Source organism: Myotis brandtii, unplaced genomic scaffold (genome assembly GCF_000412655.1).
Source record: "Myotis brandtii unplaced genomic scaffold, ASM41265v1 scaffold125, whole genome shotgun sequence".
Classification (NCBI taxonomy): Eukaryota; Metazoa; Chordata; class Mammalia; order Chiroptera; family Vespertilionidae; genus Myotis; species Myotis brandtii.
The window spans coordinates 14057364-14069977 of NW_005354385.1; the positions used below are offsets into that span (position 1 = coordinate 14057364).

The window sequence follows — 12614 nt, forward strand, 5'->3', positions numbered from 1 at the left end:
ACAGCTCTACTGCCACCAGCAGCAGTGAGATCAGAGCAAATTACTTAAACTCTGTCCCAGTTTCCTCAGGCGTGAAATCAAAGTAATAACAGCTACCTAGTTTATAGGCTTGATGTGCAAATTAAATAAGATGATGTATTTAAATGGTTTGGCGTAGTGTCTGACCTAGTAATCACTCACTATGAAGTATGTCAAATTTCAATAAATGTGCTCTTAGGAACTTAGTTGATATAAGCTTAAATACATATTATTGGTAAATCAATTAATTTTATAGATTTAAATTTAATTTGAAAAAGGCCAAAATTTTAAAAGTGGTTCCTGTTCGAATTTCGCATAAGCCTTTGATATTTCTCACTTCCGAACCTGTCCTGATAGAAGTTGTGGGGGGTAGTGTGCTGTTAAATCACTGTGAGGGCCACAGAGGCAGAGCTGCAGCATCTCCAGGGCAGCTGACCTCAGATGCTGGACGTCGGAGGGGACTGTGCCCATTTTTTCTTAAAAGCTCCACGTGTTTTACTTCCTCTGGCAGGAATGCAAGTCATTGCACGGAGAGTATGTGGGACGAGCCTGCGGCCACGAGCACCCATACGTCCCAGATGTTCTGTTTTGGTCCGTGATCCTGTTCTTTTCCACAGTGACTATGTCAGCCACCCTGAAGCAGTTCAAGACTAGCCGCTATTTTCCAACCAAGGTACTTAGACTACAATTTTCTGGATTAAAACATAAAGCTACATAAAGCAGGTTATGAAGGCATACATGTTTTGAGAAAAAAAGAAAGAGCAGTTGCTGTGATGAACGGAGCCACTAAAAAGCTTTTGTGTGAGCAGGCTGCCAGGTTAGGAGTGGAGGTGGCAGGGGAGGGAGGTGAAGGAAAAGCGTTTTGAGACAGGAGCTGGAAGTGCACATGAACTCCAGGCTTCTCTCCTTCAAATCCCAAAGATTAGCTCCCACTTTCCCACTTCCGTTTTTGGAAACTGAAAGCACACACTGCAGCAGTGATTGTCACTCCCTTCAGTGAACGGTGGGAACTATTCCAGCCTGACAGATACCTCCTTGGAGCCACTGCCACACTCTAACTGGGAGAGCCCCTGCAAAGCCCATTGGAATACTATTCTCTTACATTTCAAAGTGTCAGTCCCTCCCCCTAACCCACCACGTTTGCATCTGCATATTTGGAAAGGAAAGTAAACAGAGACACAGCTTAGTTCAATATTTAACACTGCAAAGTAACACCTATAATGTCTGACTCAGCCAATAGAAAACAAGAAAACAAGCTTTTTAAGGACGAGCTGATGATTATAATAAAAATTCCACCCTGGGAAAATGTTTCAAGAACTGTTTCTTCTGCAGAAAACTTCAGTTTTTGTCGCCTCCTTCTGTAAGGTGGAAGGTTTATTTCTTTCCCTTGAAAGTTTAATTTGATTAAATTTATATTTGTAACTTGAAACAATAATCTCCTATATTTTTGTGTGTCTCATAAAGTCATCCTAATAAAGAAACCAGATCTTGTTGATCATTGTATTAGGATTTTTGCTGAAAGATGGCTTTATATATGAGATGGCTTTAAAACTGGCTTACACAGAAGAACTTTTCATTTTTTCTACTCTGATGTGCACATTCCTTGCTGCCATTCCGATATCCCAGATATACTAACTAAAATATTATGCTTCTTCAATAAAAAATGAGGATTTTATTTTATGGTGCTTCAGGTTTATCATATTAAAATGTTGCCTGTGTGAGAAAGAGTCCTCAAATGTAGCCAAATTCTGGCCCTGCAACCTTATTCTATGTTCTAAATATTCACGCACTTAGTTGCATAATAAACTTAGATTTTAAATAAAAGTTAAAATAGCACAATAACCATTACAGCTATTTCACAGTGCCTCTTTCTGGAAAGGTTGAGTGTGTATCCATCTTAATGATAGTTACATAAATATACATTCAGGTTCTGACAGAGCTAATAATAATATTCTAGTATGCATAGCATATAATATTGTAATGTTATGTCATAAAGTTTTTTCAAAGAAAGATTATGTTCCTGAGTATTCCTGTCTATTTATAATTTCTTCAAGTGACAAATGTTTTCATTATTCTTAGGTTCGATCCATAGTGAGTGACTTTGCTGTCTTTCTTACAATTCTGTGTATGGTTTTAATTGACTATGCCACTGGGATCCCATCTCCAAAACTACAAGTACCAAGTGTTTTCAAGGTGAACTTACAGCATTTTCTATTTACCTCTTCATCTCTGTAGACCAAATCTTCACTTAGATAATGTCTAGAAACCGAAAACTTGGGGTTTTGATGAAAATATAAAGATATAGATTAGTAAAATGCCCATAAGCATGACTAAAACTTTGGTCTACTATTTAAAAAATTAGGAGCCACAGAAATAGAATCCTGGAGGCCACTTGAAAATATTTCCTGTCAATTTTGCCAGTTGAAATATCTACATATAACACTCCTAAGAGTTAAGGAAGCATTTTGAAACTAAGGGAAATGCATTATCTTGATGCAGAATTGCCCCGTGAATAGTACTTAAAACAAAAATAGGTCTGCAACAGAATTCTGACCATGTTACTAAGATTGTGACCCTGGTTGAGTTCCTTAAACTTGATTTTCTTATCTATCAAACAGAGCTATGGACTTCCTCATAGAATTATTGTCAGAAAGACTTCCTTTGGGATTCATCTCAGGCACCACCCATGTTTAGAACCCTTCCCTGAGCCCCTGATTTACCAATTGTCTTTTTGCTGTTTTCAGATAATGGCCTGTGCATACATCTAAAATAAGGTTACACACAGTTGTCAACTGTAAAGATAAATGTATTTGTAAATATGAATATATTTCAATATATATAAATAAACTTGACAACTGGAAATGGTAAATATTATTTTAGCTAATATAGATATTGATTAAGAACATAGATTTTTGAGCCAGTCAGTCAGAGTTCAAATCCTGTCTCCAGCACTTACTAGCTTTGGGATCTTGAGCAATTTATTGGATCTCTCTATGTCTCAGTTTTTTAATCTGTACCTCCTTATCTGTTGCCAAGGAAAAAATGTTAAAATATTTAAAGTACTTAGAATGGTGCCATGTTATTCATTAGTGTTAATGAATAACACTAATGTTTACAAAGTGCTTTGTAAACATAAGTGTTATTCATTATTATTATTATTAATGTAAACATTAGTATTATTCAGTCAGCATATCAGTTTATAATTAGGGTTTTCCTGGTAACATCTGTGAAATTTAATTTGATTAGATGTTCATTAATCTAGCTCATTACTATGTGAATTCTTTTATTTTTCACAGCCCACCAGAGATGATCGTGGCTGGTTTGTTACACCTGTAGGTCCAAATCCATGGTGGACAGTAATAGCTGCTATTATTCCAGCTTTGCTGTGTACTATTCTAATTTTTATGGACCAACAGATTACAGCTGTCATAATCAACAGAAAAGAGCATAAGCTAAAGGTATATTTTAACATTAATTTTAATGTAAATTATTATGACTTGACTGATATCAATTGATGTTCATTATACTTTATATGCTGTAGTCATTTGTATAATGAAATATTACAGTAATGCTTTCAAGTTCATACATTTAATTGTTCATATTCAGGATATTCTGTATTACAATAAACTTAAAGTTAATTATTTTTAGTTAGTTAATTAATCAATAATACTTGGCTGAGCTCTAAACTCTGAAACCTTACCTTCAGGGTTTAAAGTAAAAACAGTGCCTAAATTCTAACTTTCTTTACCATGTTTAACATATTTTAATGAAATATTCTATCCTGGTGAAGTGCATCGTTACCAATTTGCCTTACATTAGGGATTTTTAAATTTCTTGATTTGACCCTAAATATGTCTATTAGATTACATTCATTATGGGAACAAATTACATCTCCAGATATTTCTTGTTTTCTTTAGTTATTCCTCTGTCTATAATGACCATGACAACAAAACCCAGTTATAAATGTTATAGACTGTAAGTGACACCTCTGTTGAGTTTTATTGCAGATTTTAATGCCTTTCTTTTTTACAAAGAGAATGAATATGGATATGTTTTATATTCTGACCCTGCCATTTTGCAACTGAGAATAATCAAAATGGTTTACTGGTATACAATTTGTCTGAGTTATGTAATGTGAGTGCTATCACTTATAAGAATATGTTAAATAAAATCAAAATCATTGAATGGTTACAAATGATCTAAATCAAATCTTGTAAGAACAAAACATGCACAATCTTGTTTTGTTTTGGAATCATGTACATACTCTAAACTCTAGGAAAAGGTTCCTTGTCAGAGCAACAGAAATCATGCTCCAAAGGATTAATAAGTATGTTTGTTAGAAAGATTAAAATCTCTGATTGAACTATTCGATTGTAAATAGTAAAAACATAAATGTAAGAAAGCACAATGATTTATAATAAATCTTACTAAAAATGAATTTTCTGTATATAATGGAGAGAGTGTGTCTATCTTAAAACAAAGAGCATTCTTCATTCTCTTTGTAGAAAGTAACTTAAGAGTGCTCACAACCTTTTTTGAAAGTTCATTCAATTCACTTGTTTTTGTCAAATAAAATCTTTATCATTAAGGATATATTTTACAAAAACATTTCATAAAGTCTTAGGAACTAGACCAGTGGTGTGCTGGTACATGTTTAACAACCAGTTCTCTGCATTTAAAAAAGAGAGAGATCTTGATTTACAATGTTTGCAATTTTAATGGTATGAAAGCCCCATCATTGCACGGCACATTTTATGCTACCAGTGTGACATCAATTGGCAGGAAAATTATTTGAAAATTAAACAATTGGCTCTGATAGCCTATATGAGCTGGCTCCCAAAACATCGCTGAACTACGCAATTCAGTATTAGAAACGGAACTATTTACAGTCCTCAAAACAAGGAATTCAGACCCCCAAGTTTAATAGCCTACTTATTTAATATCAATCATTTAAAAGTATTTGCTTTTAAAATATTAACCTTCTGCAAAAGCAAATGCCACCACTACCTAATTATTAAAGTTACATAGTTGCTTAAATAGATCTATAAAACAAGTGTAACTACTTTGTATTGAATATTTTAGCCTGCTACCCTCTAAGAAGTAGGAACACATTTTTCCTAGACACCAGTTTATTTTTTAAAACTGAAAACACCTATACTTTTTTATTATCAAGTAACATGATTTCAGTTTTAAAAATTAAATAATATGCAAAGTTAAAAAAGTGGAAAACAATATCATTTCATTACCTAGAGATAACATCATTAACATTTTTATATGTACCCAAACATATATTTTTATACTACATATGTCACTTGCACTTTTTCACATAAGAGCATTATCATGGGAATCATCCAATGTTAACAATGCAAATATGCATTATCATTTTATTTTTTAATATTTATTGTTGAAATATGTCCCCTTTCCCCCCTATTGACCCCTTCTAGCCCACCCCCCCCCCCCCTCTCCCTCCTCCACAGGCATTCACCACCCTATTGTCTTTGTCCATGGGTTATGCATATATTCACACAAGTTCTTTAGTTGATCTCTTCCCACCCACCCATCCAACCCCGCCTTCCCGCTGAGATTCCACAGTCTGTTTCATGCTTCTGTGTCTCCGGATCTATTTTGTTCATCAGTTTATTTTGTTCATTAGATTCCACATATAATTGAGATCATATGATACTGGTCTTTCTCTGACCAGCTTATTTCGCTTAGCAAAATACTCTCCAGGTCCTTTCATGCTGTCTCAAAGGGTAAGAGATCCTTCTTTTTTTACTGCTGCATAGTATTCCATGGTGTAAATGTACCACAGCTTTTTTATCCACTCATCTAGTGATGGGTACTTGGATTGTTCCAAGATCTTAGCATGTAAACTTAGTAAATTGTGCTGCTATGAACATAGGGGTGCATACATTCTTTCTGATTGGTGTTTTGGGTTTCTTAGGATATATTCTTAGAAGTGGGATCACTGGGTCAAATGGTAGTTCCATATTTAATTTTTTGAGGAAACTCCATACTGTTTTCCATACCAATCTGTATTCCTACCAGAAGTGTGCTAGGATTCCCTTTTCTCCACATCCTCACCAGCACTTGTCATTTGTTGATGGTAGTCATTCTGACAGATGTGAGGTGATACCTCATTGTCATTTTAATTTGCATCTCTCTAATTATCAGTGACTTGGAGCATTTTTTTCATATATCTCTTGACCATCTGTATGTCCACTTTGGAGAAACGTCTATTTAGATTCTTTGCCCATTTTTTAATTGGATTGTTTGTCTTTCTCTTGTTAAGTTGTATGAGTCCCTTATATATTTTGGATATTATCAGATGTATCATCGCCAAATATGTTCTCCCATAAAGTGGGCTTCCTTTTCATTTTGTTGATGGTTTCTTTTGCTGTGCAGAGCTTTTAATTTTAATGTAGCAGGATACAAAATTAACAGAAATCTATGGCATTTTTATACACCAATAATGAATTCTCAGAAAGAGAAACTAAAAAAACAAAAACAAAAAACCTATTTACCATTGCAACAAAAAATTAAGATACTTAAGAATAAACTTACCAAGAAGGTAAGAGACTTGTACTCAGAAAGCTACAGGACACCAAAAAAAAAAAAAAAAAAAAAGAGAGATAGAGGAAGATATAAACAAGTGAAAGAATATACTGCGTTCATGGATTGGTAGAATTAACATAATTAAAATGTCCATACTACCCAAAGCAATCTATAGATTCAAAGCAATCCCTATTAAGACACCAATGGCATATTTCACACCTCTAGAACTAATACTCCAAAAATTTATATGGAACCAAAAAAGACCCCGAATAGCTACAGCAATCTTGAGAAAGAAGAACAAAATTGAAGGTATCACAATATCAGATATTAAGTTATACCACAAAGCCACTGTTATCAAAACAGCCTGGTACTGGCACAAGAACAGGCATATTGATCAAGGAACAGAACAGAGACCCCAGAAATGGACCCAAGCCATTATACTCAATTAATATTTGACTAAAGAGGCAAGAGCATACAATGGATTCAAGACAGTCTCTTCAATAAATGGTGTTGGGAAAATTGGACAGGTACATGCAAAAAAATGAAACTAGACCACCAACTTACACCATACACAAGAATAAACTCAAAATGGATAAAAGACTTAAATGTAAGTTGTGAAACCATAAAAATCCTAGAAGAAAACATAGGCAGCAAAATCTCAGACATCTCTTGTAGCAATATATTTGTAGCTACATCTCCTAGGGCAGAGGAAACTAGGGAGAAAATAAAAAAATGGGACTGCATTATCATTTTAAATGGCTGCATATATATTTCATTATATGACCCACTAGAGGTGAGGTTACATGAATTTGTGCACCAGTGGGGTCCCTCGGCCTGGCCTGTGGAATTGAGCCGAGACTGGCTCTCCGACATCCCCCGAGGGGTCCCAGATTGCAAGAGGGCACAGGCCACGCTGAGGGACCCCACTAGTGCACGATTGGGGCCAGGGAGGGACGGGAGAGGTTGGCCAGCCAGGGAGGGACAGCAGGAGGGCTCCAGGGCATGTCAGGCCCATCTCGCTCAGTCCCAGATCAGCCGGACCCCAGCAGCAAGCTAACCTACTGGTTGGAGCGCCTGCCCCCTGGTGGTCAGTTCACATCATAGTGAGCAGTTGAACGGCCTTAGCATATCATAAACATATTACGCTTTGATTGGTTGAGTGGCCGACTGGTTGACCGGACACTTAGCATATTAGGCTTTTATTACATAGGATGTTATAAATTAAGCTAAATATATATTTTTTATTTTATAAAAAAAATAAAGTATCAGGGATGACTTAAATAATAAAACACATACACAAAAAACTAAATAGATCATATTTTAAGAATAAAATAAGCTGTGTAATCATTGCTTCCTTTCAAAGAAAAACATTTTTTAGACTTTATATTTAGGCAGGAATTCCACATATTTCACTGAAAAATTATTCTTTTAAAGATTATCAGCTAAACTGATGGAGGCAGTATTTTTTCTAAGCATTAGTGGACTCATATTGAAACAAAATGTGGAAATAAGTGAAGATTTGCTGAGGGTGGTACTTTTGTTTTTGGCCATTCTCTATCATTACTCTTTCCTGGACTCTCAGAATTATAAATCACACGGCACTTCTTTCTGTTCTTCATAAGCCTGTGGTTGGCCCTTGACATTCACCATCTTTGCCAAACTCCAATATGATGTATTTCCTTCTTTGCCTATAATGTACAATAGCTAAAATATAATAAAGCATTCTTTATGTGGTCTTTCAAGTACTTGCATTTATAGAATTAAATGTAGAACAAAAACATTTAATATTTTGGTCACTAAAATAAATTTGAGGCTATATTAGTAAACTATATCACATTATACATTAATTTTTTATTATACAAATAAATGACCATGTATTTAAAAGATTCATAATTTTCCCCTTAATAGTTAACAATAGAGCAAATCTCACTTAATCAAACTGGTATATTTCCCCAAGTAGAAGAGCCAGTCTATTCTTGGTCGCTATGAGTCTGAACATCCCATCTTCCCCTTGGATATGGATATTTGCAAAGCAAGTTCTTTGCAGTGAAGATATATTTTATCTACACTGAACACTTTTTTTCTCTCTCTTTGGCCTCTAACCTTTGTCTTCTGTAAGCGTTGGTATAGTGTGGTCTACTGCTACTGATTTTCCTGTTAATAATAACAAAAATCACCTCCAGGAACAGTCTTTACTCAGAATAACGATTTGTTCTAAAGCCGTTCTCTCTGCCTTTTGCTTCCCTGAAATGTTTGCACTATCTCCTGGCTTTGACTTGAACCACATTGTCACAGAAAGACATGTGTTCCTTGAGCATGTCCCCAGACCACAAGTTAACCACATTTTCTGCTTTTACTTATTTTTTTCCTCACTTGAAAGCCCATTTTTTGCCTTGAGTGGAGCATTCCCAGAAATAATTCAATGAAGTATGTTTTGTGGTTTCTGTATCAAGCACCTGATGAATTCCACAACATATGTCTAAAGTTATCTAAGTCAACACCATATATCCAAGTCACCTTGGAATTCAGCTTTTCATTCCTTATCTCTCTCAGACTTATAGTGGAGGTCCTTTAACGTTTTCTTTATTTCCATCACCAAAACTAGTAGTTGGTTTTCTTTTAGAAGAACTTTTCATGCCACTAAAAATGGTTTTCATTATTTTGTGGGTGTTACTACATCACACAGGAATGACATGTTGACCTATAGAGGCTAAGTCCAAATCACCGGCACAGTAATTTACTCCTCCCTCAGAATGAAGAAACTCAAAATTAGCCAAACTCCAACTCACTGCGCCTCATGACCTTTGGGTTGATCATGGTGATCATGGTAAGATAGATAAATGTCGAATCACTATGTTGTGCATCTGAAACTAATATAATGTTGTATGTCAACTATACTTTAATTAAAAGATTTAAAAGCTGCAAATGTAAACATTTGAGAATACAAATTATCACCTACATTATATATAGATATAAATCCATACTCTAGCATTTTTTGCTTGTTCATTTCTTTCGAAGAGAAGTGGGCTAGGCATAGGTTAAATGAATCTCTTTGAAAAGCATTACACATATTCACTTAAAAAATGTATTTTCTAAAAATGGAAAGAGATATTATTTTACAGAAAAGAAAGTTTCTGTTCAGGTACAACCGTGGGCCTTTCTACATGTTTCTGTAGACAGTTCAGGCTTCTTTTGACATCATTTTTAATAAACAGCAATACAATCCCAGATCACTTGACTAAATGAATGCATTTGCAGCATTCATTTGGCACCACATTCTCTTGATGATTATGGCATTTGATATGTTCTTTTCTGCCCTCTTTGTCAGCCTGGTTCTTCATGTCAATCTATAGTCTTTTATGTGGTTAACTTGACAGCTGCAGGAAATTGCTGCCAAGCTTTGAAATGAATTTTTTCAGCAGTGGCATCTGGGTATCAGATGGTCCTCTTGGCTGGCCTCTTGTCTTGCTGCATGTTGGTTTTAGTGGGGTCTGCTGTAGCATCACCTGTTGCTATGCTCCCTTTTCCTTCCATATGTCCATTTCCCATGATTCATGGATGAATGTGAGAATAAAAGCTCTGGTTCTGTCTTTATTTCAGAAAAAAATTCTACAGAAATATGTTTGAAGGTGCAGAGTTTCCTCTCTGACAAAGGGATACTTCCCTTTGGCTGGCATGCCTATCAGCTAATAATTTGGTTACAAAGACCACGTTTTTAAAGACATGTTAGATGAAAGAGAAGAAGAATGATGATTCATGAGTGAAGGTGCCAGAACTGCTTTATTTTTTCCATTCACATTAAGATGCTGCCATTGTTGTACAGCATGACCAGGGGGAGCTGTATTTTTGTTTTTATTATATACTTGCACTTTACAAAGCTAGCTTTTTAAATTTAAAAGGAAATTATTTCCTCTGAGAGCATTATTTTTTCTGCTTCCTGCAAGCGAGAATCTTACTGTTTACATTATTTTAAAAACACTTTGTAAGAGGTATAGGAGATCACTATCATGAAGAAGTCTTTCCTCATATTATTAAGCCATAGTCAACATGGGTCCTGGGAAAATCCAGGGTGTACAGGCTCAAGGCCCCATGTCCTCTGCTCTCTGATGTTTATCCACTTCCATGCTCTGTTCTCTCTCAGCAGTACTACAGCTCTGCACAGCCCCAGGAGGCGTCATTCACATTGTACTCCCCCAGAGGCTGGGGCTTGAGCAAGTCCTTCACTATTCTTACTCCTTCTCACTCCTGAGTCCCTAGGACAAAGCAGTTCTCTAACTGGCTAAGATATTGTCCTTTCAAGGGACCCAAATTTGAGTTTTAGTCCATGCATCTACATCTTCCAAAATGTTCTGCAGAAGGACCCAAGGAACAAACTATGGCCCTGGTGAAGCTTATTCCTTCCCATGCCTTTTTGTTTAAGCGGATATCAGGGTGTTTCTCTGCCCACTCTCGAGATCCTAGTAATGAAGATCTTTCCTGCATTACTCGCCAAGAAAAGTTTCTAGCAACTTCTTCACAAGGGAAACTGGGTTTAGGCATTGTGGCGAACTGGAGCATTGCCCCAGCTCAGCTGACCAAGGAAGAGTACCACTGACAGTGGACAAGGAGGAGGTCGTTGTGTGGATGGCTCCCATTGCCTCCTTGTCACCCTGCACTTTTATAATTTGGCAGTGATAGGCAGAAAGGAAGTACAATGGACTTAAAAGGTATTTTTCTTAAAACAATTAACAAAGCAAAAGAGCAGAAAGGAAATACTACCATGACAAATATGCAACAAATAATTCATATGTTTCACTCCAGGCTATATGAGCTTTCATATTAACTGTAAATTGCTTACAGTTTGGTAAAACTGCCTGTAAAAAAAGAAGCCAAAATTATTCTTCTAGAAGAATTGGTAATGTCTGCTCTCACTCATGACAACAAATTTAACAGCTATATTTAAAATTATACATATTAAACTGGATTCCAAAAGATGTTTCAATGGTGCATATTTACTTTTTTAAAAATCAACTTATTGATTGCTTATTGTATGCCAATGACTGTGCTAAAAACCATAGGAAACACTGAGAAATTATGTGATAAGTTACCTGCCCTTAAGAAACATACTTTTATTGAGGAGCCTTAAAACAAATGAGTTCAAAAGAGAAATTTATTGTTCAACTGCTAGAATGTAATAGTCTCTAACATTTGATGGGTGTGTACTATATACCCATTATGGTTCTAAATGATTTGCAAAATTAAGTGATATATTTCTCACAACAACCCAATTAGGTGGCTCCTGTATCATCATCACCATTTTTCAGATAGGGAAACAGAGGCTCAAGGTCATTGGCTGGGCCAGCATTTGATTCTAGGCCACTTGTATCCAGAAAGTAAACTCTTAACCACTTTATTACACTACCTCTCATTAAGAGCTGGAATGTGAACTAGGCCAAGCCCTTTGCTACTTCTGAGACTTTGCCCTGTCACCTTCCCAAAGGAGAGGGAGAGGTTAACACGGCTCTTTCCGCATTTTCAATTTCTTTAGAGAGCAGTCGTCAATTCCCCCACGTTTCACATGCCCCTGGCATTTTCTTTTCCTTTTTCACATTTCCTGATTGGTCCAGAAAGCACTTAAGTTTGCAATACCTGGAGATCAGTGATAGTGGAATAAGATCACAGAAGAGAGAGAAAACACAAAAACTATGATTTTAAGTTGCTGAAACTGAAACAAATGGAACTGATAGTGTGTGTGTGTGTGTGTGTGTGTGTGTGCATACACACACATATATATGTACATATATATTTGTATAAGGAATCTTAGGTTACATGATATTATTTTTCCTAGGGAAAGTCACCCATTGAAACAAAAGAAGGCAATTGGAAACTGAGTATTTTAGAATAATTTATCTTAAAGAAAACTTTATTGTTGAAAGTATTACATATATCCCACTTTTTCCCCCATTGACCCCTTCTAGCCCGCTCCCATCCCCTGCCCCAGGCCTCCACCACCCTATTCTGTGTCCATGGGTTATTCATATATGCATACAACTTCTTTGGTT

General features: G+C 35.9%; 1 protein-coding gene across 8 annotated transcripts in view; it reads left to right on the top strand.

Annotated features, from left to right (window-relative positions):
- SLC4A10 (solute carrier family 4, sodium bicarbonate transporter, member 10) overlaps positions 1–12614 on the top strand; it is a 225985-nt gene that overhangs the window by 181536 nt on the left and 31835 nt on the right. For all 8 annotated transcript variants that reach the window (XM_005859367.2, XM_014534129.1, XM_014534131.1 and 5 more), the window contains 3 exons: positions 530–691; positions 2098–2211; positions 3315–3476. In XM_005859367.2, the coding sequence (XP_005859429.1) occupies positions 530–691; positions 2098–2211; positions 3315–3476 (438 nt within the window). The remainder of the gene's footprint in view (positions 1–529; positions 692–2097; positions 2212–3314; positions 3477–12614) is intronic.